The sequence below is a fragment of the Carcharhinus amblyrhynchos genome, chromosome 14 (genome assembly GCF_965287045.1).
Source record: "Carcharhinus amblyrhynchos chromosome 14, sCarAmb.v2.hapA, whole genome shotgun sequence".
NCBI lineage: Eukaryota > Metazoa > Chordata > Chondrichthyes > Carcharhiniformes > Carcharhinidae > Carcharhinus > Carcharhinus amblyrhynchos.
Genome location: NC_137337.1, coordinates 53,069,497 through 53,096,011, shown reverse-complemented (window position 1 = coordinate 53,096,011; position 26,515 = coordinate 53,069,497). Strand labels below are relative to the sequence as shown.

General features: G+C 42.9%; 2 protein-coding genes across 3 annotated transcripts in view; one reads left to right on the top strand and one right to left on the bottom strand.

Annotated features, from left to right (window-relative positions):
• Window positions 1-15,828, bottom strand: part of LOC145352681 (uncharacterized) — a 46,071-nt gene extending 30,243 nt beyond the window's left edge. The window contains exon 1 of the mRNA XM_080202876.1: window positions 15,196-15,828. Within this exon, the coding sequence (XP_080059002.1) occupies window positions 15,196-15,724 (529 nt within the window). The 5' untranslated portion in view covers window positions 15,725-15,828. The remainder of the gene's footprint in view (window positions 1-15,195) is intronic.
• Window positions 15,829-15,887: 59 nt separating this feature from the next.
• nubpl (nucleotide binding protein-like) overlaps window positions 15,888-26,515 on the top strand; it is a 66,234-nt gene continuing 55,606 nt past the window's right edge. Inside the window, exons 1-3 of one of the 2 annotated variants that reach the window (XM_080202875.1) lie at window positions 15,888-16,192; window positions 20,699-20,846; window positions 24,297-24,331. In XM_080202875.1, the coding sequence (XP_080059001.1) occupies window positions 15,959-16,192; window positions 20,699-20,846; window positions 24,297-24,331 (417 nt within the window). In that variant the 5' untranslated portion in view covers window positions 15,888-15,958. The remainder of the gene's footprint in view (window positions 16,193-20,698; window positions 20,847-24,296; window positions 24,332-26,515) is intronic. The other variant, XM_080202874.1, reaches the window with a different exon arrangement.

Below are 26,515 nucleotides of genomic sequence, written 5' to 3'. Positions count from 1 at the left end.
GTCATACACCAGCTTGCTTCTCATGCACCGTACACAGAACCCATAATCACAATCAAAGGACAGAAACTACAGGCAGTGGACCAGTTCACTTATCTTGGCAGCACCCTCTTCCAAGCAGTGACTATTGATACAGAAGTTAACTGCAGAATAGCAAAGGCAGTTCTGTTTTCGGCAGACTGCGCTCCACTGTATGGGAACATCGAGGAATCAGCCCAGCAACAAAACTGAAGGTCTACACCGCCGCGATGTACCCTCCTGTATGTCTGTGAAACGTGGACTGTGTATTGAAGGCATGCAAGACAGCTCAATCATTTCCACATGACTTGTCTTCACAGAATATTATGCATCCGATGGCAAGACAAAGTACCCTCCTGTATGCCTGTGAAACTTGGACTGTGTATTGAAGGCATGCAAGACAGCTCAATCATTTCCACATGACTTGTCTTCACAGAATATTACGCATCCGATGGCAAGACAAAGTACCAGACACTGAAATTCTCTCTAGAGTAAGTCTACCATCAGTCCACACACTGCTGATGACAGTGCAGACCCGGTGAGCAGGTCATGTCACCTGTATGTCAGATGCGCGCATACCCAAGCAGCTCCCTTTTGGGGAACTCTCTGCCAGAAGATGCTCGCATGGAGGGCAGAAGAAACATTTCAAAGACACACTCAAGGCCTCTCTGAAGTCGCTTGACATTGACACGACCGCCTGGGAAACGCTGGCACAAAACCACCCCACCTGGCGCTGCCTCATCCACAAAGGCTGTCAAACTCATGAAACAAGGTGTATTGCTGAAGCACAACTTAAGTGCAAGCTGTGCAAGTCCCAAGCCACCAGCGCAACAACTACAAAAGTCTGTCCAATGTGTGCCATGAAATTCCATGCTTGAATTGGCCTGATCCGTCATCTTCAGACACACCGCAAAATGATTAATGGTGTTGAGGTCCTCATCAACGATGATGGGCGAATAACAACAACCCTGTGCACCAAGTTTCACTGAAATCCATCCTGAACCAGAGGGGAATCAATATCCTGGGGGGTAAATTTGCAAAAGCGATGCAGGAAGGTTTAAACTGATTCGGAGGGGGGGAGGGATAGTGAGGAAAGGGGGTGAAAGTGAGGGGGGCATAGTTGGGGAATGCAAGGCACGGCATAGTGGGGGTGGGGCGGAGCAGGGTTTGAAATGCGTGTACTTTAATGCGAGGAGTATTCGCAATAAAGTGGATGAACTTGCAGCGTGGATCAGTACCTGGGACTTTGATGTTGTGGCCATTTCTGAGACATGGATAGAGCAGGGTCAGGAATGGATGTTGCAGGTTCCGGGGTACAAATGCTTTAGTCGGAGTAGAGAAGAAGGTAGAAGGGGGGGTGGGGTAGCATTGTTAGTCAAGGACTGTATCACAGTGTCGGAGAGAAAGTTTGATGAGGACTTGTCAGTTGAGGTAGTATGGGCGGAGATTAGAAATAGGAGAGGAGAGGTCACCCTGTTGGGAGTCTTTTATAGACCTCCTAAAAGTTCTAGAGAGGTTGAGGAAAGGATTGCGGAGACAATCCTGGTTAGGAGTGAAAGTAATAGGGTAATTGTTATGGGGGACTTTAACTTTACGAATATTGATTGGAGTTGCTATAGTTCTAGCTCGCTAGAGGGGTCAGTGTTTGTACAAAGCGTGCAGGAAGGTTTTTTGTCTCAGTATGTAGACAGGCCAACTAGAGGTGAGGCTATATTGGATTTGGTGCTGGGAAATGAGCCAGACCAGGTGCTAGACTTGGAAGTTGGTGTGCATTTTGGTGATAGTGACCACAATTCGGTTACGTTCACCTTAGTGATGGGAAGAGATAGGCATGAACCTCGGGTCAGCAATTTTAGCTGGGGTAAGGGCGATTATGAGGCTATCAGGAGTGAATTAGGAAGCATGGATTGGATTAGGGGATTACAGGGACTGGGAACGTCTGAAATGTGGAGTTTTTTCAAGGAGCAGCTACTGCGAGTCCTTGATAGGTATGTCCCTGTCAGGCATGGTGGATTTGGTAGATCTAGGGAACCGTGGTGCACTAAAAGAGTTGAGTCGATGGTTAAAAAGAAAAAGGAGGCTTATGTTCGGATGAGATTGGAGGGCTCAGATAGTGCACTAGAAAGCTTTAGATTGGCTAGGAGGGAGTTGAAGAGTGAGTTGAGAAGGGCTAAAAGAGGACATGAGAAGACTTTGGCTGATAGGATTAAGGAGAATCCTAAGGCGTTCTATAGGTATGTCAAGAACAGAAGGTTGGTCAGGGCAAGATTAGGGCCAGTTACAGACAGCAGGGGGAAGTTGTGTGTGGAACCGGAGGAGATTGGAGAAGTATTGAACCAATATTTCTCTTCGGTGTTCACGCAGGGGGACATGAATATAGCTGAGGAGGACATTGGGTTGCAGGGGTGTAAAATAGACAGTATTACGGTTGATAAAGAGGATGTGCTGGAAATTCTTGAGGGGCTGAAAATAGATAAGTCCCCTGGTCCGGATGGGATCTACCCTAGGATTCTCTGGGAGGCTAGAGAGGTGATTGCAGAGCCTCTGGCTCAGATCTTCAGGTCGTCATTGGTCTCTGGTGTAGTCCCGGAGGATTGGAGGATAGCGAATGTTGTCCCATTGTTTAAGAAGGGGAACAGAGACTTTGCCGGGAATTATAGACCGGTGAGTCTTACTTCTGTTGTGGGCAAGGTTTTAGAAAAAATTATTAGGGATAGGATTTATAGTTATTTGGAGTGTAATGAATTGATTAGAAATAGTCAGCATGGTTTTGTAGCGGGTAGGTCGTGCCTTACTAACCTTATTGAGTTTTTTGAGAAGGTGACCAAAGAGGTGGATGGGGGCAAGGCAGTTGACGTGGTATACATGGATTTTAGTAAGGCGTTCGATAAGGTTCACCATGGTAGGCTTCTGCAGAAAATGCAGATGTATGGGATTGTGGGTAATCTAGGAAGTTGGATCAGGAATTGGCTATCAGATAGGAGACAGAGGGTGGTGGTGGATGGTAAATATTCATCATGGAGTACAGTTACGAGTGGTGTGCCTCAGGGATCTGTTTTGGGGCCACTGTTGTTTGTAATTTTTATTAATGATCTGGATGAGGGTATAGTTGGGTGGATTAGTAAATTTGCTGATGACACCAAAGTTGGAGGTGTGGTAGATTGTGAGGAAGGGTGTCATAGTCTGCAGGGAGACTTAGATAGGTTGCAGAGCTGGGCCGAGAGGTGGCGGATGGAATTTAATGCGGAGAAGTGTGAGGTAATTCACTTTGGTAGGAGCAACAGATGTGTCGAGTATAGGGCTAACGGGAGGACTTTGAATAGTGTGGATGAACAGAGGGATCTAGGTGTGTGTGTACATAGATCCCTGAAAGTTGGGAATCAAGTAGATAAGGTTGTTAAGAAGGCGTACGGTGTCTTGGCGTTTATTGGTAGGGGGATTGAATTTAGGAGTCGCAGTGTAATGTTGCAACTGTACACTACTCTAGTGCGGCCGCACTTGGAGTACTGTGTGCAGTTCTGGTCCCCGCATTACAAGAAGGATGTGGAGGCGTTGGAGAGGGTGCAGAGGAGGTTTACTAGGATGTTGCCTGGTATGGTGGGGAGGTCCTATGAGGAGAGACTGAGGGATTTAGGGTTGTTTTCGTTGGAAAGAAGGCGGCTAAGAGGGGATCTTATTGAAACATATAAGATGATTAGAGGTTTAGATAGGGTGGATAGTGATAGCCTTTTTCCTCGGATGGAGAAAGCTAGCACGAGGGGGCATGGCTTTAAATTAAGGGGGGGTAGCTACAGGACGGATGTCAGGGGTAGGTTCTTTACCCAGCGGGTGGTGAGGGATTGGAATGCCCTGCCTGCTGCAGTTGTAAATGCGTCTAGTTTGGGGGCGTTTAAGAGATCTCTGGATAGGTTTATGGACGAAAAGGGATTGGTATAGGCTAGTGGGTCATTGTTTTTGTAACTGGTCGGCGCAACATCGTGGGCCGAAGGGTCTGTTCTGCGCTGTAATGTTCTATGTTCTATTAGTTTTTGAGGTATATTGTTTACAGTCAAACAGACTAACAGGTCTGTGGTGCAATGGTATTGCCCCTACATCTAAGAAACTCTGGGTTCAATTGACAATGTCTTTTCCCAGGGCTGGGGAGTCCAAAGCTAGATAGCATAGTTTCAAGATGAGGCGAGAAAGATTTAAAAGGGATCTGAGGGGCAGCTTTTTCACACAGATATATATGGAATGAGCTGCCAGAAGAAGTGGTTGAAGTGGGCACAATTGCAGTATTTAAAAAACATTTGGACAGGTACATAGATGGGAAAAGTTTAGAGGGATATAGGCCAAACAGAGGAAGGTGGGACTAGTTGAGTTTAGAAACCTGGTTGGCATGGACGAGTTGGGCCCTAAGACCTGTTTCCGTGCTGTATATCACTAAGACTCTGTGACAACAGGTTGCGTATCAATTTGTAAATCCTTCTAATATATGCCAATGGCAGGCAATAAGAATGGATGTGATTCCCGGTTAGCCATGTGATGAAAAGAAATTGCAGCCTCTTCCCTCACTATCCATAGTGCCAGGCTACAATGTGTGTGCAAAAGTGCATGTTGCCACAGCAACTTGAATTCTCTGAGTGGCTGCTTGGCTCAGTTGGCTGGAACAGATCCATATTCCATTTGGGTGGGTTTGGGATCTGCCTTCTTGCCCTACCTGTAGTGGGAGTTCTCCTGCTGTGGATAGAACCTGCCTTTGGGCAAACAGAAGAAGAGGAAACTGACCGATGAGGGCAAAAACATTATCTCTGCCCACCTTAAGAGGGGAAGGTAAAAATATTGGAAATATTCAGCAAGGAAAGTAACATTTGCAGAGAAACAGCAGTCAATTCAGGGTTGCTTTATTTTCCATCACATTGTTTCAGTGTATTTATTACTGTCATAAGTAAGCTTACATTAATACTGCAATGAAGTTATTGTGAAAATCCCCAGTCGCCACATTATAGCACCTGTTCGGGTACACTGAAGGAGAATTTAGCACGGTCAATGCACCTAACCAACACATCTTTCGGACTGTGGGAGAAAACTGGAGCACCTGGAGGAAACCCAGACTGACATGGGGACAACGTGCAGCCTCCACACAGTGACCCAAGCAGCGAATCGAACCCTGGTCCCTGGCGCTTTGAGGCAGCAGTGCTAACCACCGTTCCACCATGCCCCCTGTTTAGAATCCAGTCTCTTGTTTAATAAAGTAACTTCATACTTGGGTATTTGTTCCCTTCAACAGAATCTTCATTAATGCTGATTTGTCTTTACTGTTTCTTTGGCCTTTTAATATTTACCTATTTTTCAGTGATATTGCTCTTCTCTTAAGAATTATAATGCTTAGTCCCCACCACCTTTATATAGGCACCCATAAATATAGTTTTGATCTCTAAGATAACTAAAAAAAGGTTTGGCCCAGAGTACATCTATCCAGAAATAAATGTACCATCCACCTCTTTCAAGGATGCAAATTTCATGACTCAACAGCCTTTCCTCATAACTTGGCTCTTTCGATCGTCAACACTTCGGGCCTTATCGTTATTTATGACTCATATGGGTCTCCAGTGATTTCATATCTGTCTTGGGTCTTGGTGACCAGAATTTTCAAGCCGTGGTCTGTCTAGGATACCATAGAGTTGAGCATCTTTTCTTTTGATTTATATTGTTTAGTTTTGCATGTTTTTACATCAAAACATAGAAACAAATGTATGAATTAAGACTAGGTCCCTCAGGCCTGTTCTGTCATTCAATAAGATCATGGCTGATCTGATTGTAACCTGAATCCCACATTCCTGTCTAGCCCAAATAACCTTTCACCCCCTTGTTAATCAATACTCTATCCAGATCTGCCTTAAAAATATTCAAAGATTCAGTTTCCACTGCCTTTTGAGGAAGAGTATTTCTGAGACTCATGACCCGCTGTGATTAAAAAAAATTATCCTCATCTGTCTTAAATGAGTAATCTCTCTTTTCAAACAGAGGTCTCTATTTCTAGATTCTCCCACAAGAGGAAATATCCACTCCATATGCAACCTGTCAAAGTTTCTTATGATCTTAAAGGTTTCTATCATTTTTTTCTCAACTCCAGTGGTTTCAAACATAAACTATTCAACCTTTTCTCATAAGACAACTCATTTCAGGAATTAGTCTAGCGAAGCTTCTCTGAACAGCTTCTAAGTTACTTACATTTTTCCTTAAATAAGGAGACCAATACTGTGCACAGAACTCCAGATGTGGTCTCACTGATGCCCTGTACAACTGTACTAACATAAAATAGGTGGAGGTGTTGGGTGTTTTGAAAAGTATTAAGGTAAACATGTCTCCAGGACCTGATGGGATCTATCCCAGAATTCTGAGGAAAGAAATTGCTGGGGCCTTGTATGAAATTTTTGTATCCTCTTAGATACGGGAGAGGTCCCAGAGAACTGGAGAATAGCCAATTAGCTCTTTTGAAGAACGGCAACTATGCCTTTAAGAACGTCTTCTTTCCTGCTGTCATCAGACTTTTGAATGGACCTACCTTGTATTAAGCTGATCTTTCTCGACACCCTAGCTATGACCGTAACACTACATTCTGCACTCTCTCATTTCCTTCCCTACGAATGGGATGCTTTGTCTGTATAGTGCGTAAGAAATAATACTTTTCACTATAACTAATACATGTGACAATAATAAATCGAAGAGGTAATCTGGGAAATTACAAGCTGGTGAGCCTTACAGCAGTGGTAGGGAAATTATTGGCGAAAATTTGGAAAAATATGGACTTAATAGCAGCTTTGTACTTGGGAGGTCATGTCTCAAGCTTGATTGAGTTTTTGAGGAAGTGACAAAGGTGATTGATGAGGGCAGGGCAGTGAATTTTATCGACATGGCCTTTGACAATGGCAAGCTGATACAGAAGGTGAAGTCACATAGAATCCATGCATGATGAGCTGGTAAGATGGATGCAGAACTGGCTTGATCATAGAAGATAAAGAGTAGCAGTGGAAGGGCATTTTCCCGATTCGAGATTTGTGATCAGTGGTGTTCCGTAGGGATCAGTGCCAGGACACCTGTTGTTTGTAATATATATATTGTATATATGATTTGGGGAAAAATGTAGGATGAGACAAAGATTGGGGGTGCTGCAGATTGTGAGGAGGATTGCTAGAGAATACAACAGGATGTAAATAGACTGGAGACTTGGATGGAGAAATGGCTGATGGAATTTAATCCAGACAAATGCAAGATAATGCAGTTTGGAAGGTCTAATGCAGGAGGAAAGTATACAGTAAGTTGCAAAACCCTTAGAAGCATTAACATGCAGAGAAATCTGAGTGTACAGGTTCACAGTTCCCTGAAAGTGGCAACAAAGTGGATAAGGTGGTTTAGAAGGCACACGGGATGCTTGCCTTCATCAGTCAGGACACAGAGTATAAAAATTGGCAAGTCAAATTGCAGCTGTACAGAACTTTAGTTAGGCCACATTTGGAATACTGCATACAGTTCTAGTTACCACACTATCAGAAGGATGACTTTGGAGAGGGTATAGAAAAGGTTTACCAGGATGTTGCCTCGTTTGGACGGTATTAGCTACAAGGAGAGAATGGACAAACTTGGTTTGTTTGCACCTGAATGTCAGGGGCTGAGCGGTGACCTGACAGAAGTTTACAAAATTATGGGAGGCATAGATAGAACGGATAGGCGGAGTCTTTTTCCCAGGTTTGAAATGTCAATTAGGAAGTATGCTTGAGGTAAATGGGGGAAGTTTAAAGGAGATGTGAGAGTCAAGTTTTTTTTTTACACAGGGGTGCAATGTGCTGCCAGAGGCAGTGGTAGAAGCAGATATAATAGCAATGTTTAAGAAGCATCTTGACAAATATATGTATAGACAGGGAAAAGAGAGATAAGGACTGCGTAGAGGCAAAAGATCTTTAGTTTAGAAAGGTGCCATTGGTCGGCATAGGCTTGGTGGGCTGAAGGGTCTGTTCCTTTTTGACTAATTTACATAGAACATAGAACATAGAACATTACAGCGCAGAACAGGCCCTTCGGCCCACGATGTTGCGCCGACCAGTTACAAAAACAATGACCCACTAGCCTATACCAATCCCTTTTCGTCCATAAACCTATCCAGAGATCTCTTAAACGCCCCCAAACTAGACGCATTTACAACTGCAGCAGGCAGGGCATTCCAATCCCTCACCACCCGCTGGGTAAAGAACCTACCCCTGACATCCGTCCTGTAGCTACCCCCCCTTAATTTAAAGCCATGCCCCCTCGTGCTAGCTTTCTCCATCCGAGGAAAAAGGCTATCACTATCCACCCTATCTAAACCTCTAATCATCTTATATGTTTCAATAAGATCCCCTCTTAGCCGCCTTCTTTCCAACGAAAACAACCCTAAATCCCTCAGTCTCTCCTCATAGGACCTCCCCACCATACCAGGCAACATCCTAGTAAACCTCCTCTGCACCCTCTCCAACGCCTCCACATCCTTCTTGTAATGCGGGGACCAGAACTGCACACAGTACTCCAAGTGCGGCCGCACTAGAGTAGTGTACAGTTGCAACATTACACTGCGACTCCTAAATTCAATCCCCCTACCAATAAACGCCAAGACACCGTACGCCTTCTTAACAACCTTATCTACTTGATTCCCAACTTTCAGGGATCTATGTACACACACACCTAGATCCCTGGTTTGGTGGAATTTGGTGGAATTCTTTGAAAATATTACGTGTGCAGTGGACAATGGGGAACCCGTGGATGTGGTGTATCTGGATTTCCAGAAGGCATTTGGCTGCACCAAAGACTGCTATATAAAAGAAAGGTGCATGGTGTTACAGGTAATGTATTAGCACGGATAGAGGATTGGTTAACTAACAGAAAGCAAAGATTGGGGGTAAATGGGTGTTTTTTTGGTTGTGATCAATGACTAGTGGTGTGCCTCAGGGATCAGTGTTGGGACTGCAATTGTTTACGATTTACATAAATGATTTGAGGTTGGGGACCAAATGCAGTGTGTCAAAGTTTGCAGATGACCCTAAGATGGGTGGCAGAGCAGAGTGTGCAGCGGATGCTGAAAGTCTGCAAAGGGATATAGATAGTTTAAGTGAATGGGCGAGGGTTTGGCAGATGGAGTACAATGTTGTAAATGTGAGGTCATCTATTTTGGTAGAAATAACAGCAAAATGGACTATTATTTAAATGGTAAAACATTGCAGTATGCTGCTCTGCAGAGGGACCTGGGTGTCCTTGTGCAGGAATCTCAAGGAGTTGATTTGCAGGTGCAGCAGGTAAGTAAGAAGGCAAATGGAATTTTGTCCTTCATTGCTAGAGGGATGGAGTTTAAAAAGGTTATGTTGCAGCTGTATAAGGTGCTGGTGAGGCCACACCTGAAGTACTGTGTATAGTTTTAGTCTCCTTACTTGCGAAAGTACTGTGAAAGAAAGTACTGTGTACAGTTTTAGTCTCCTTACTTGCGAAAGGATATACTGGCACTGGAGGGGGTGCAGAGGAGATTCACTAGGTTGATTCTGGAGTTGAGAAGTTTGGCTTATGAGGAGAGACTGAGTAGACTGGGGCTATACTCATTGGAATTCAGATGAAGGGAGATCTGACAGAAACATACAAGATTATGAAGGGAATAAATGAGATAGAACCAGGGAAGTTGTTTCCACTAGCGGGTGAAACTCGAACAAGGGGGCATAACCTCAAAATATGGGGAAGCTGATTTAGGACTGAATTCAGGAGAAACGTCTTTGCACAAAGGGTTGTGAATCTGTGGAATTCCCTGCCCAGTGAATCAGTGAAGCTACCCGGGTTATGGTGAGCGGGTAGGTAAATGCAGCTGAGTCCACAAAAAGATCAGCCATGATCTTATTGAATGGCAGAGCAGGCTCGAGGGATCAGATGGCTTACTCCTGCTTCTAGTTCGTATGTTCTTGTGCTGTACTGTCCTTTGCATAACCTTTTGAAATCGATTCCCTTTACAATAAATAAAAACTTCCTATTAGCTTTCCTAATTATTTGTTGAACCTGCATACTTTTGTGATTTGTGCACTTGGACACCCAGATGCTTCCAAGTCTCAGAGCTCCGCAATTTTTCACCATTTAGATAAGTTTATTTTTAATTTTTGCTGCCAATATGGACCATTTTACATTTTCCCACATGTGGTTTTCACTTCTATAGCTCCCCGCTTTTTGAATAAAAGTTACATTTGCTGTTACAACTGCAGCAGGCGACGGTGCAGAGGGACCTCGGGGTCCTTGTGCATGAGTCGCAAAAACCCAGCTTGCAGGTGCAGCAGGTGGTCAGGAAGGCGAATGGGATGCTGGCCTTCATAGCGAGGGGGATTGAATATAAAAGTAGGGAGGTCTTGCTGCAGCTGTATAGGGCATTGGTGAGGCCGCAGCTGGAGTACTGTGTGCAGTTTTGGGCGCCGCACCTGCACAAGGATATTTTGGCCCTGGAGGGAGTGCAGAGGAGGTTTACTAGGCTGATACCGGAGTTGAGGGGATTGAGCTATGAGGAGAGGCTGAATAAACTAGGCTTGTACTCGTTAGAGTTTAGAAGAATGAGGGGAGATCTCATTGAGACGTATAAGATGATGAATGGGATGGATAGGATAGAGGTGGAGAGACTCTTCCCGCTCAAAAAAGACAGTAGGACTAGGGGGCACAGCCTCAAGATAAGGGGGAGGCGGTTTAGAACGGAGTTGAGGAGGAACTTCTTCACTCAAAGGGTGGTGAATCTCTGGAATTCTCTGCCCGTTGAAGTGGTGGAGGCTGTCTCGCTAAATATTTTTAAGAAGCGGGTTGATGGGTTATTGATAAGAGAGGGGATTAAGGGTTATGGGGAGAGGGCGGGAAAGTGGAACTGAGCCACGACAGATCAGCCATGATCTTATTGAATGGCGGGGCAGGCTCGAAGGGCGAGATGGCCTACTCCTGCTCCTATTTCTTATGTTCTTATGTTTTCCAATCTAATGGCAAATCTCCTGAATCTAGGGAATTTTGCAAAATTAAAACTGACACATCAACTATCTCAGAGCCACTTCTTTCAAGACTCTAGCACATTTTAGGTGGTACAGTGGTTAGCACCATTTCCTCACAGCCTCAGGGACCCAAGTTCAATTCCGGTCTTGCGTGACTATGTGGAGTTTGCACATTCTCCCTGTGTCTGTGGGGTTTCCTCCGGTGCGCTGGTTTCAGTCAAAGATGTGCAGGTTAAGTTGATTGACCATGCTAAACTTGTCTCTTAGGGTCCCAAGACGTTAGGTTCATGGGGAGTAGAGGGCTAAATATGTGGGGTTATGAGAATTGGGTCTAAGTGGGATGCTGCAGAGAGTTTGTGCAGACTCAATGACCAAATGTCATGCTTCTGCATTGAAAGCTTTTTATGTTTCCATGTTGTCCATCTGACCAGACGATTATCAGCTCGCAGTTCCAACAATTTACTCAATATCTCCTCCCTAGTGACTGTAATTTTTCTGAGTTCCTCCCTGCTTTCCATTTACTGATTTACAGATATTTCATAGAAATCATAGAAGATTATCGAATCCCTACATTGCAGAAGGAGGCCATTCAGCCCACTGAGTCTGCACCAACTCTCTGTAAGAGCATTTTACTCAGGGCCTAATCCCATAACCACACATATTTATCCTCTTAATCCGCATAACCTCCACATCTTTGGACACTAAGGGGCAATTTAGCATTGCCAATCCACCTAACCTGCACATTTTAGGATTGTTGAAGAAAACCGGAGCACCTGGAAGAAACCCATGCAGACATGCGGAGAATGTGCAAACTCCACACAGTCACACAAGGCTGGACTTAAACACGGGTCACTGGCGCTGTGAGGTAGCAGAGCTTATCATTCAGTCATCATGCTGCCCGATATTTCCTTGTCATTTCAACTAGCACCAATCCCTCAGTTTACCTTTGCTCTCTGTCTTAGGACATTCGGGACAAGTATCATTTATCTCTTGCAGCCTGTCTAGGATCTTCATCTAGGATATTGTAGTCACAAATTTCATCCATGTTAGCCATACTTTAAGTGTCCTAGCTTGTCAAATTTTGGAAAATGTAATCATTTGGAACCCACATTTATTACATATGAAAAATAAAAGTTCACATGGATTGAGTATTTATATTTACATTGCAATCAAGGAAGTTGAAACCACCTCTCCTCTTTCCCAATCCCACTGATCCAGATTTTATCTATTTTCCTCAACCATATCATATTGTGACAAAACAAAGAACTCAATAAATTACATGATGGTTTATGCATTGATCTTTCTCTTGCTGGCTATCGTGCAACTTGCCAGCTGCTTGAACATACTATATAGTGTGGGGTGAAATGAATCACTTCAACTACATTATTCCTTAGAAGTATTTATCGACATTTTCTTGGCTGAGTTATCATTGTTTGAATTTAGCTACTATGGCTTTTTGATTTGATTTGATGTATCTACACAAAGACAGATGTACTGGCTTTGTGTAGACACATGCCTTGCATTGTCAGTCTGTTAATGAGACATACTTCGTCTTCATGTGATTTATTTCAGTGTGTCTCATAAAGCATTTTGTGTAATTTAGTTACTGCTGACTTTTTGCCAGTCAGCAGTAAGTCTGAAGCCAGCAGAATCATAAACTAAATGAAGAGGTTTATGGTTACATAAAAAGCAAGTGTATTTCAAAGATTAAATTTATTTTAAAACATATTGCAAGAGAACTATCTCAGTTGCTTGCTCTGACATTGAATATAAACAGAAAGTGCTGGAAAAACTCAGCAAGTCTGTCAGCATCCATGGAGAGAGAAACAGAGCTAAGATTTTGAGTTCACTATGACTTATTCTGAACAGTTCTTGCTGAGTCTTTCCAGCGTTTTCTGTTTACATTTCAACATTCTACTGGCTCTGTTGATTTATACAGAATTGGCTGTACATGTTGTGTTGAGTTTATTGAATGCCTCTGCACTTCTGTCTTCACTCTTGCAGTAATCACACTGAAATTGCCATTGAAGGCAGTGCAGAGATAAAGAGTGTGTACTATGCACGAAAGCTACTGTAAAATCAGAACCTGGATTTCATACCAGGCCTAGAATAAATAAGATATTAGTGTCAAACCATACAGATATATGAGTATAGGCTCTTCTGAGTTTTGCCAACTCATTTATGCTTTCTGATTTGTAGAAAACTGAAGTATTAAAAACTGACCGCTTCAGACAAAAGTATTGCTTTGTCTTTGCAAAGGCAGCATTAAAATTGATAATATACTTTGTCTACAAAGTGATTTAAGACTTGTTTTCGTTTTAAATATAAAAGATAGGAGCAGGAGAAGGCCATTTGGCCCTTCGAGCCTGCTCTGCCATTCATTACAATCATACCGATCGTCCAATTCAATAGTCTAATTCTGCCCTTTTCACATAATCTTTGATCCCATTTGCCCGAAGTGCTCTATCCAGCTGCCTCTTGAATACATTTAATATTTTGGCATCAACTACATCCTATGGTAATGAATTACACAGGCTCACCATTCTTTGGGCGAAGAAAGTCTGACCTTCATCCTAAATGGTTTACCCTGAATCCTCAGATTGTGACCCCTGGTTCTGGACTCCCCCACCATTGGGAATATCCTCCCTGCATCTATCCTATCTAGGCCTGTTAGAATTTTATTAATCTCTATGAGATTCCCCCCTCATTCATCTGAACTCCAGTGAAAACAATCCTAACCTAGTCAATCTCTCCTCATACGCCAGTCCCGCCATCCCCGGAATCAGCCTGGTAAACCTTCTCTGCATTCCCTCAAGAGCAAGACTACCTTTCCTCAGAAAAGGAGACCAAAACTGCACACAATATTCAAGGTGTGGCGTCCCCAAGGCCCTGTGTACACACCTCTGCTTCTGTACTTGAAACCTCTCACAATGAAGGTCAACATGCCATTTGCCTTCTTTACTGCCTGTTGCACCTGTATGCTTACCTTCAGTGACTGGTGCACAAGAACACCCAGGTCCCACTGCACACTCCTCTCTCCCAATTTACAGCCATTCAGGTAGTAATTTGTTTTCTTGTTTTTGCCTCCAAAGTGAACAACCTCACATTTATCCAAATTATACTGCATCTGCCATTGATTTGCTCACTCAACCTAACCAGGTCATTCTGAGGGATCTCTGCATCCTCACCACAGTTCACCCTCCCACCCAACTCTGCAAATTTTGAGATGTTACATTTTGTTCCCTCATCCAAGCCACTTATGTTATAAGTAGTTGGGGTCCCAGCACCGACCCCGTGATACTCCACTGCCTGTCAATTTGAAAAACACCCATTAATTCCTACTCTTTGTTCTTTATTATTAAAGAACATTAACGTAGACAGTAACATGACTAAACGTATTTCCAAAAAACATTATATTTGGTTGAATTTTTACCTCCAATTTGTAGATTTTGTACAGTGAAATAATGCTGGAAATAAATACCATTAAATCCTGAAAATAGCACAGCTAAAATTTCTATTAAATCTCTGTATTTATAAGAGAAAGAACAGGATGATTTTTTACAACCTCAGCATGTCCCAAGCAATTATCCATCCTCTATCGGTATTTTAATGCTGACTTATAGGAAACGTGTCTATCAGGAATGTAAACAAACACGAGTTAGTTATTAACTATAAGATTTGTAGAATAGACCACTGATCCAAGAGTTTTGGGCGCGGAAACTACTAAACATGTAATAAAGCTAGATTTTTGATCTGACGAAGGGTCGTCCAGAGGTGAAACGTTGGTTCCGTTGTCTCTTCATGCATGTTGTCAGACCTGCTGAAATTTTCCAGCATTTTCTGTTTTAGATTACAGCATCTGCAGTAATTTGCTTTTAAATTAGAGTTTTACTTTGCGATGCGAGCGTGTATACGTGAGTAGTGAAATTCGGAAATACAGAACGAACTAAGAAAGGTATTGCAAAGCGAAAGCGTTTACACAGAAGTTCCATTATATCAGAGCATTGTTTATATTTACCCGGCTTGAATTGTTTGTCACATTGGGAATTGCAGCTCGATCACCTATTTGTTCTTCGACAGTTGCATGACCTGGACATGCCAGGATTTCTCATTTGCTATACGAAAGATAATTCTTTACATTTTGAAACAATGAAAGACGAAAAAAAATACTCACTACAGAAAGCACTGGTAGAGGGTTGAGGTTCAAACTGCCGGTTGCTGGTCTCTCCCAACGAGTGATCGGGCTCCTCGGAAGAACAATGGCCATTCCGGCATTCAACCCGTTGACTGATATCGGAGTGCGGACTGCTGTGCTCCTCTTTGATATCCTGCGATTCACCCATTGTCGGGATTGTGTCCATTAGTACGGGCCGCTCGCTGGCTACCCGGGAACCGAGCACCACATCGAGCTGCTCATAGAAGCGGCATATTTTCCTACCGCTGGCGCTGCAGCCCCTCTTAATGCTGTCCTTGGCCAGGGTGTATTTCCTCTTCAGCCCCTTGATACGGATGCGGCACTGCTCCGGGGTGCGAATGTAACCCTGGTCCAGCAGCTGCGAGGAGATGAACTTAAAAACGTGGCTGTTCCGGAGCTGCTCGTCCAGCGCCGTCTGCACATTCTCCTCACTCCAGACGGCGATCAGCGCCAGGGTCTCGGCATCAGACCACAGGGCACCGCGTTCAGACCTCACCTCTGACATCATTGGAAAGCCAAGCTACCAGCGCCCGGAGACCATGTAAGAAAAAAACTCAAATCGCCCAACTCCTTCCACCAGCACCTCCAAGGCGGCGGCGCTGCGGCCGGTTCCAATTCAACTGCAAAAAAGAAACAAAAACAAAACCCAAAAAGAAAAGCCCCGAGAACTGGAACAAACGGCTCCCATGAAAGGCCCCTTCAAATTTGCCCCCTCTGAGAACCATGGGTAAACGCCGGCTTCATGACCACTTCCGGGCGTCATTGCCGGCGCGGGGAACCGGGGAGGGTTCGGGACATGGCGGTCACAGCGTCCCGAGTTTACTGTGTTGGGTTGGCGCGTGCTAATTCCGTGCTAAAGAAATGCAGCTCCGGCGGAGCTCGGATGGCCCAGCTGCCTGTAGCCTGGGGGCGATGGGCGACATTGTGTCACATTCTGCGCGTTCCGGCCCAGCTCACATTAGTGCAGAGAGCCTGGGTGAGTATCAGCGAACCACCCCTCCGGCGGGTTAACCGGCTCCTACCTGTGTTATTCAGCTTCTCCCTCACCTCTGAGGATACCTCTCTAGTAAATCCTGTCGTGTATGTAAACGGGTAGCACTTAAATCGCATTCGTGAGCGCCAATACCTGGGACACAAATGGATTCATCTTCATGCGGACAAATTTCATATACAAATTCGGCGTTGTCCCTCGGGATTGAGCTTTACAGAGTAGGCTGAAGTGCGTGGTTAACGTCAGTTGTGAGGATATGCAACAGTTTCAAGAATATTTTGTCAGGAATTATTAAATTATACTATGTAGTATCTCTCGATTGGTAAGAATCTTATGAAAGTCTAAATGCAATGTCCAGGACATTATTTGGTAAAAATATATTTGACATCAGTTATTTAAATTATTCTGAATGGAAGTATTAAATACAAAAGTAAAATTCTGCAGATGTTGAAAATCTGAGTTATCGTAAATACTGGGCATCCTCACGTTTGAGGTCGTTTGCCTTTTAAACTCTGTCAGATCTTTAATTCCACCGATGTTGCCTGATCTGCTGAGTAACCGGCTTATAATAATTTATCTAATGAGCAGTTGAACTATGAAGAGAACATTGGTGCGGAGCTTGCTGATAAGAACAGCACCTTGTATTTACATAATGCCGTTAAACATATTAAGGTGATTAATACTGTTTTAAAACAAAATTTGACATTGAGCCACATAAGCTACTGACTAAAAGGATTGATTTTAATGAGCATCTTGAAGAAAGGTAGGTTTCAGGAGGGAATTAGACAGTGATTAAAATCAGGGATGCTCCAAGAGACTAGAAATAGAATGCAGGGCTGAGAGGACTGTCAGTCATTAGTGTGATATGGTGTAGCTTTAAGAAAGTTTTTTAAAAATCTTGTTCTCTGCAGTCGTAAGCAGACCTTTTTCAGTTTGGTTTCATTGCAACTGGGTTGTCTACACGGGGGGCTTTTTATTTCTACTTCAATAGCTTAAATGGGGTCAGTTATGATCCTGCATTATTAGGAGGACAGTCATGTGTTTTTGGACAGCTTTTTTTCCTTTCCAGTGAATTTAAGATTTCATTTTCTGTTTGACTGCAGTTAGTTGGGTATTAGAAGGGACAGCAAGCTGAAAAGAGGTTTTTTTTTCTCCCTCTCTCTTTGTTTTGTTTGGAACCAGTTCTGGTTATCAGGAAGCAAGGTCTTGCATTTCTGAAAGGGAAATTCTGCTGTTGGTGGTCTGACCAGAGTCTTTGCCTGTTGTTCTGACTTCAGACTGTTCTGAGTATCAGGAGACCCACAGCATTTATCCAAAGGACTGAAGTCCAGTATTGTGTGAGCATTACTCTTTGCTGTGTTAGACCTGTGAAAAAGGTCTTTGTCTATGGGATTGTTTTGATTGGAACATTTTACATATATTTCTTGACAGTTATACATTGCGTCGTTTTGTTTTTGTTTGTAATTGATTGAAGTTGTTGCTACTTTTCTTTCCATATGTGTTAACTATATTCTTAAATAAACTTTGTTCAATAAAAGCTCCCTGGTGGGTCATTTGAATAGTACCAGAAGTGAAACATATCATGTTTATCCTAGTCAAATTCAAGATGTAAAATTTATGATCCAGGTGGGATCCATTAAACACTTTGGCATTTCTGACCTGAACCATAACATTAGAGACAGAAAGAAAAACTTAAGTTGACTTGGCAACTTCCATGCGAAAGGACATCCCAAAAACATTTACAGTTCTTGAAGTATTTTCTAAGTACAGCAAACATGGTAGCCATTTTGCAGACAGAAAGCTCCCACAAACAGCAATGTGATAATGACCTGTTTTTCTCCTATTGGTTAAGGGATAATATTAGCCAGAACGCTGGAAATAGTGTTGGTGCTGGTGCTTTTCGAAATAATGCCTTAAGACTTGTAATGTTTATCTGAGGATACTTCAGGGCATGGTTTAATGCCTTAGACAAAAGGCAGCACCACTGCCAGTGCAGCATTTCCTCAGTATGGCGCTGGAATTTTAGTCTTGATTTCTGTGCTCAAATGATTCATCATTTGCATTAGCTGAGCCATGGCTGATATTGAGGGGGCACATCCATGGGAAGGATTTGAATATTAAGGTAAAAATTTTAAAATCGATGTGTTGTTGATGAACTAGGAGCTGAAGAAGTTCAGGTGACCATAGATGATGAATGAATGAGACTTTTGGATAACTGAAAATCTGTGGGTGGCAGGGCTCTATTTAGTTCAGGGAATGCCACATTGCTGTGGGTGCGGAGTCATGTGTAAGCCAGACTTGGTAAGGACTGCAGGTGATGGCATGAATATGAGGCTAGAAGCTCATCTTGGGACAAATACTGACACCGACATTGCGAACCAGGAAAGATAGGAATTGATTGGAGGCAATATCATGTTCAAGGACTTTGGAAAAGAAAGGAAGGCTAGAGATTTGCAGATGGTTGGGACAAGGGTTTTTTTTGGTGGGAGGAGTGATGACAACAGAATTAAAAGAAAGAGAGACAATAACTGAAGACAGAGAACAGTTTACAAGATTGGCTAACCAGCTGGGGGAACTGTGTCTTGTTTTTATGTTGCAGGATGACCAATATCATTATTATAAACTAACTTTATTAAAAACAGAATAAGCTGATGATTGCAGGCCTGCAGCCGAGTTACAACTTGCATTTGTATGTGTGTTAGGTTGAAGAATTCACTGAAATCTCTTAGGCCTTGGACAAGTTTATTAGGAGTTCAATCAAGATTACACCAGCTTCTCATTCTTGTACTCTTTCTCTCTCTCTCCTTTCTATTGTTCTTACCCAGTATTATTAATTACTCCAGAGAACACCCATTGCCAATGATTGGTTAACTAAACACATCACAAGATGGTCAACACTCTTTAGTCCAGACATCTGATCGTGCATTGTGCATGTGTTAGTGATCTTCTGCCAACGTTTGCTAAATCACATATATGATGAGCAGAGCAGTATGTGTAACATGATAAGCTTTCGGCAGGGTTTATCCCATGTAAAAGTGTTAATAAAAATATACTGTAGAAAATGTTATATAATAAAACAGTGACTTCCCACATGTGTTATCTGATCTCTGACCCCCAGCTCACGTGACCCCCATGAAGTATTAAGTATGCCGTTTTATAACTAATGCCGGACAATTCCTCTACTATCATGACAGCCAGGAGGGGAAGTTGAACCTGATCAAGGGAGCAAGAGATGAGTGTCACTGGCAAGAGTGAGCTCAGAGAGGAATTTACTGGAGTTAGGAGAAAAAATAGAGAAAGATGCAAATTCAGGGCTTGGGCAAGGACAAAAGAGTTAAATTTCAGAATTGAGGTGTGTGACTGCCATGACATGAAGGCAATATTGAACTGTGTGTGGCATCAAGGAAACTTGGGAAAACAGAAGTCTGTGCTAATTGTGGAGGGTGAGTGGGATGGCATGCCAACTTTCACTCATTGAAGTCATGCTTAAGTGAGATGTTTGTGGTTGTTGGAGGCCAATCCTCTCAGCTGCAGTGCATTGCCCTAGATACTTTATCAATGACCTTCTCTCCAACATAAGGTCAGAAGTGAGAAGTTTCATTGTCCTGTGTTAAATACCATTTACTATTTCTCAGGTGCTGTAGTAATCAGTGCCCATGCAATGAGGCTAAGACAACATTCAGACTTGGGTTGTTAAGTGGTAAGTAACATTTGCACCATACAAGTGCCAGGCAATAATCCTCTCCAACAAGAAAGAATCAAAACATCTCCCCAGGTCATTGAATGGCATTACCATCAATGTGGGAATTGGGTTGGTTGGGGGTTGCCATCGACCAGTAACTGAACTGAATTAGCCATATAAGTACTTTGGCTGTAAGAACTGCTGGAAATTCTGTGACAAATAGTTTGCATCCTGAATCCCCAAAGGCAGTCCACGATTGACGGGGCACAAGTCTGGTATGTAATGGAATATTCTCCACTTGCCTGCATGAGTGCAGCTCTAACTTCACTCAGAAAAATACTTAACACTATGCAGGACAAAGTTGCACATTTGACAGCACCCAATCCATCACCTTAAACATCCTCCAGCGGTGCACAGTGGCAGCAGTAAATACCATTGACCAAATGCACTGCAGCAATGTGTTACAGCTCCCTCAACTACCCTTCCAGACACATGATGTACACCATCTAGAAGGACAAGGGCAGCAGATGCATGGGATCAACACCACCTGCAAATTCCTAGCCAAGTGGCACACCATTTTGACTTAGAACTATAATGCAGTTCCTCTGCTATCACTTGGTCACAACCCTGGAACTCCCTCTCTAACAGCAGTGTGGCTGTACCTATGCAACATGGATTCCAGATGCTGAAGAAGGCAAATTGTCAACAACATGTCTAAGCTAGTGATACTCGCATCCCAAAATAATTTTTTTAAAAAAGCTTTTGTTTTAATTAAGAAATGCCCTCTCCTATTGTGTCAATGATTTAAGTCTTCAGGGTCCAGTATTGAGTCGGTACAGGACAGACAAAAACGGTTGATGGCTCGGGGACTTCCAAAGCAACAAGTGATTCCAGGAGTGAAGCAGGTTATCGTTGTAGCCTCAGGAAAAGGAGGTGTTGGAAAATCAACTACTGCAGGTACAAAACCTGGTGACTGTTTGTTTCATTTGTACGTGAGTATTTAAGAATTCCAAAGTGTTATACATGATTATAGCATTTTTGAATATCGCTTAAAAAAAAAGTGTTGAAGCTTTTTATCTTACATTCACGACAAATGCAAGAATGCTGAGTTTCGAATGATTGCTACAATTTATACTACAGCAGAAAGGATGCCAACTGGTTGGTAAATCAACTCTACTTGAGGCGTTACCATGGAAAATGCCAAAGTAAACTATAGGCTTCTCGGTATTTCAGAAGGGTGCAAGGCTTGAACATATACTTTTTGTTTCCAGAGATCCCGATGTATGAATATAGGAAGCATAAATAAGTCACATTATGCACTCAACTGCTTATCTTAACTTTTTTTCTGTTCATTGGATCTTTCCATCCCCCTGCAGTATTCTCCCTCTACCTGGACCCCATCCTCTGGCCACCTATCTGATCTTTTAATTGAGAATTGTTAGCACAATATTGTCCATTTCAATTTCTCTGTCTTTGTCACCCACTCCAGCCTGTCTGTCTCTGAACTTGCTGCACTCCGTTCTCTTAGGTCCAACCCCAACCTTGTGATTAAACCTGCTGACAAAGATCATACTGGTGTACTGACCTCTACCTCGTGGATCTGAGTGCTAACTTTCATTTCCTCCTATACCCGCTCCCCGGCCATGACTCTACCACTAGACTCCACTAGACTGCTCCGGTAGACAATCGTATCAGCTGGCTTGTGCACCACAGAGCTCGTTTCTTTGCATCTGACTTCCTCCCCTCTTCCCAACCGCATTATGTGGTCGATCTCCGACACTTCCTTTCCTTGATCTCTCTGTCTCCATTTCCGGTGATATATTGCCACCGATGTTCGTTATAAGCCTATCAACTATCACAACTATAGGTCCTCAAACCTGCTTACTATAAGGAATCCATCCCATTCTCCTGCTTTTTCTGCCTCTGTCACCATCTGTTCTGCCAATGCCACCTTCAAAAATAGTGCTTCTGACATTTTTTGTTTTCCTTGAGGTTCTGTACCTCCCCACCCTCCCACCCCCAATGTTGACAGGGCACTTGAGCGGATTTGACCCATTTCTGGCACCTCTGCCCTCACTCCTTCCACTCCCTCACAGAACCATAATAGGGGGGTCCCTTTGTCCTCATTTTCCATCCCAATGACCTCTGAATTCAAAGGATCATCCTCCGCCATTTCTGCCGGTCCCAGCGTGATGCCATCACGAAACACATCTCCCCCTCACCACCCACCCCATTGGAACTGTGCAGGGTCTGCTCCCTCTGTAATAACCTGGTTCACTCCTCCTTCATGTCCAACTCCTCATCCTCTTCCTGCAGCTCCTGTCCCTTCATCTCCTTGCTCGTCTTCCAAAACGCCAAAGCAGCATTTTACTTGGACCATCTTCAATTTGGTCTACTTTATTCACTGTGCCAATGTGATCTCCTTTACACTGGGAGAGACTTAAAGCAGAATAGGTGACTGCTTTGCAGCACACCTTCACTCAGCTCATAATTTCCCATTGTTTGCCATTTTAAATATCCGTACTTTTTTTTTGTCTCAATGCAAGCTGCCCCTGCCCCCATCCATTTTACATTGGGCCATCTGTCTCTTGTTGTCCACACGCCAAAGATGTGCAGATTAAGTTGATTGATCATGGTAAATTACCCTTTGATGTCAGAGGAATTAACTGGGCAGATACGTGGGGTTACAGAGGTAGGGCCTGGGTGGGATTCTTGTCAGCGCAGGCTCGATGGACTGATGGCCTCCTTCTGCACCACGGATTCTCGGATTCTATGATCATCTTAAGTTTGCTACGTTTTTGTCACAATCTCTCCCAGCTATGGTTTAATACCTAACACATCTTCTCTCTCTTTAATTCTGAAGAAGTATTAAACAGACTTGGCACTGGTTCACGCTGCTACCTCACAGCATTCGATTCCAGCCTTGGGTGACTTCTCTGTGAAGTTTGCACATTGTCCCGGTTTCTTTTGGTTGCTTGGGTTTCTTTCGGTTGCTCCAGTTTCCTCCCACAGTCCAAAGATGTGCAGATTAGATGGAGTGGCCATGCTAAATTCCACCTTGGTGTCCAAGATGTAGGTTGGGGGGATTGGCAAGGTATACCCATGGGTTATGCAGATAGAGCCTGGGTAAACTGCTCTTTCAGAGCATCAGTGCACACCTGATGAACCAAATGGCTTCCTTCTGCACTGTAGGGTTTCAATGAATGTTACTCTTTTCTCTGCCTACAGATGCTGCCAGACCTAGTGAGTTTTTCCAGCATTTGTTATCTTGTTTCAGATTCCAGCATCTGCAGTGTTTTTATGTTACCTATCTTAAATTGATTGTTGGTGTAGCACTTGGCATAATCCAGATCGTTAAGCAAGTTCTGTCCAATGCCTTGAATCTAATTTACCAGTTTACATCAGATAGCTCTGCCTTCATAATTGCCCTAATTTAAGTGTAAGACCAGTATTTCAAAATCAGTTTTAGGAAGTGGGTCTAAAATTCAAAGGTATTATGATCACTGCTACCTGGGGGTACCTTCACCTTGAGGTAATTAATTAATCCTACCTCATTACACAATACCAGGTCCAGTAGAGCCAGCTCTCTAGTTGGTTCCTGCGTATGTTGTTCTAAGACATTACATGAACTCGTCATTTTTGTTTAGTTTAAAATCCTCTCCACTTTCCAGGTTATGCCGCCTGCTAGAACTAGTACTAGTGTACATTTCTCATTTCTCTCATACCAGTCTTTTTGCCACTTATTCTTCTCTCAAATGTTATTTGCTTTATGCCAATTTACATGTGGGTCAGGTAATAATCTAGATATTATCACCTTTTGAGCTTCTGTTTATTTTTAATTTAGTACTTAGCTCATACTCTCAATGTAGAAACTTTTTCCTAGTCTCACTTATATCATTGGTACCTGACCACTGGGACCATGACCATTGGATCCTTCTCCACTTCCCCCTCAAAGGTCTTCTCCAGCCCTGAGCATCCATCCAGAATCCTGACATCAGGCAGGCAAAGCATTGAATTCCCAGCTGAATCAAATTCCCAGCTTCTCACTGAACCCACATTTCGTTCAGTCTTTGGCAGCACCTCTCTTTTTCAGCCATGCATGTCAGACCTTGTTGGGATGTATTAATGACAATAAATTGGATTTCAGTCTTTTCTGCATTTTCTACTTTTGTGCATTTCTCTACAAAAGCCATCATGTTTGGCAATTGGTATAAAACTATAGATCAGAGGTACTTGAGATGAATCACTTTGTGAAATATCTTTTCCAAGTTTTGAGAATGGGGGAGAGGTGATGGCTGGTGTATTGTCAACTTTTTAACATTTTCAAGCTGGTAAACTTATGTTAATTTTAAGTTCTGATATGTTGTTATGGTGTTTTGTACTCATCTAAATTTACTTTAATTTCAGTGAATTTGGCTCTGGGACTAGCTGCTAACAATTTGGTAAGTGGGTGTGCTTTTGCAGTTGAATTTTGTTGAAGTGTTGAATGAGATGTGGGACAGCATGGTGGCACAGTGGTTAGCACTGCTGCTTCACGATGCCAGAGACCCGGATTCAATTCCGGCCTTGGGTCGCTGCTGTGTGGAATTTGCACATTCTCATTGTGTCTGTATGGGTTTCCTCTAGTTTCTTCTCAGAGTCCAAAGGTGTGCAGGTTAGGTTGATTGGCCATGCTAAATTAACCCTGGTGTCAGAGGGATAAGTAGGGTATATATAAGGAGTTATAGGAATAGGTTCTAGGTGGGATTATGGTTGGTGCAGACATGATGGATTGAATGGCCGCCTCTTGCACTGTAGGGATTCTGTGACTTTTGTGTGTAAGTTAACAATGACCTTTAAAGGTAAATATATTACTATTTCTACTGATGCAATTCTTATTGTGAACTATAATTTGTTAAGCGTTAACAAAACAATGGTAATTTGTCTTAATTGAATTTAGTTACGGTAAACTCCCATGTTGTGATGCATTTTGATCGAGAAGCAATAAAGTACAAAAGAAACTTGTAATTGCTAAGAATGTTTGGCAAGGACACGTAAGAGCTGGGATCAATTCTGATTTTCTCGGACTAAGAAATGCTGGTCCATGTAACCTGATGACCCTTGAACTGGAAGCAATGCCTATAGAGAGGCGGTTAAAATTGGCAGACACGAATGATACTCAGACCATGGAGAGCTGCAGCATAGAGGAAGGCGAAGAAAGTATATTAACAAGTAGCTGTGTGGGTATATTATGCTTAAACACAACAGGAAACCAAAGATTGGGTTCGAGCAGGGTTTGTGAATAGCCTGGATTCTTGTGGCAAAAACGTGGCTTGCAACACTTGCCATTAAAAAAAAAAATTAGGGCTCATCCATTTTAAATGTAATTGAATTTTTAGGGGTACAATGACTCTTAATTAATGCAAACCAGCTCACTGGCATTGAAAATTTATTTTTGTGTGTATGCAATTTCATTAGCTTTTAATTATTGGAAATGGTCAAAAATAAGTTTTTAAACTTTTTCTTTCTACCTCTAAGTACTCTCAATCCCAGCCTCTCACTTGCTTTCTCTGCATGATTTTGCATTGAATTAAATACTCTTAAATATCCCAGTGAAGTGTAAACATCCTGTGGCTTAGCAAGGATTTTCAATCTGCTTGAGGAAACATGTTATTGCTTGGCTTAATTACGCAGGTCTCTGATCGACTGGTGAAAGTGCCCAGCTGCTTTTACTATCTGATAACTAGGGGAATTTCACAATAATTTCATTGCAGTGTTAATGTAAGCCTTGCTTGTGACTAATAAATAAACTGTAAATTTAAAAACTGGGAATCGTAGTATGAAAACCCATAAAGTTTGTCGATAATTGTAAGCTGTTGAACATGAAGTCCAGGCAAACATTAACTAATCAGACTTGTGAAGAAGATAAATGCAGATGGAATACAGGGTAATTTGATAAAGGGGATTCAAAATAGGAGACAGAGGGTGGTGACAAAATGCTGCTTTAGTGACTGGAAGCCACTATCCTATGGCATATGACAGGGATTTGTGTTTGGCCCCCTATCATTTGTCATTTTATATAAATGACATAGACAACTATGTTAGGGGGGGGTAGGATTAGTAAATTTACAGATGAGACAAAGATTGGCTGGGTGGTTTACAGTGAGGTGCAGTGTCTTGGGCTATAAGAAGATATAGACGGAATGGTCAGCTGGGCAGATAAGTGGCAGCTGGAATTTAATCCTGCAAGGTGTGAGGTGATGCACTTTGGAAAGATTAATTTGAGAAGAAAGTACTCCATGAATGACAGGACACTAGCAGATTCTGTGGAACAAAAGGACTCTGACACGTTTGTCCACAGATCTTTGAGGGCATGTTAGTAGGGTGGTGAAAAAGACATATGGGACACTTGGCTTTATCAATTGAGGCATAGATTACAAAAGCAGGGAAGTCATGTTGAAGTTGTTTAGAACTTTGGTGAGGCCACAGCTAGAGTAGTGTGCACAGTTCTAGTTGTCACGTTATCGGAATGATGTGATTGCACTGGAGGGGGTGCAGAGGAGATTTGCCAGGATGCTGCCTGGGGTGGAACATTTAACTTAGAGAGGTTGTCTTGTTTTCACTTACCCAGTCCAATGCCAGCACCT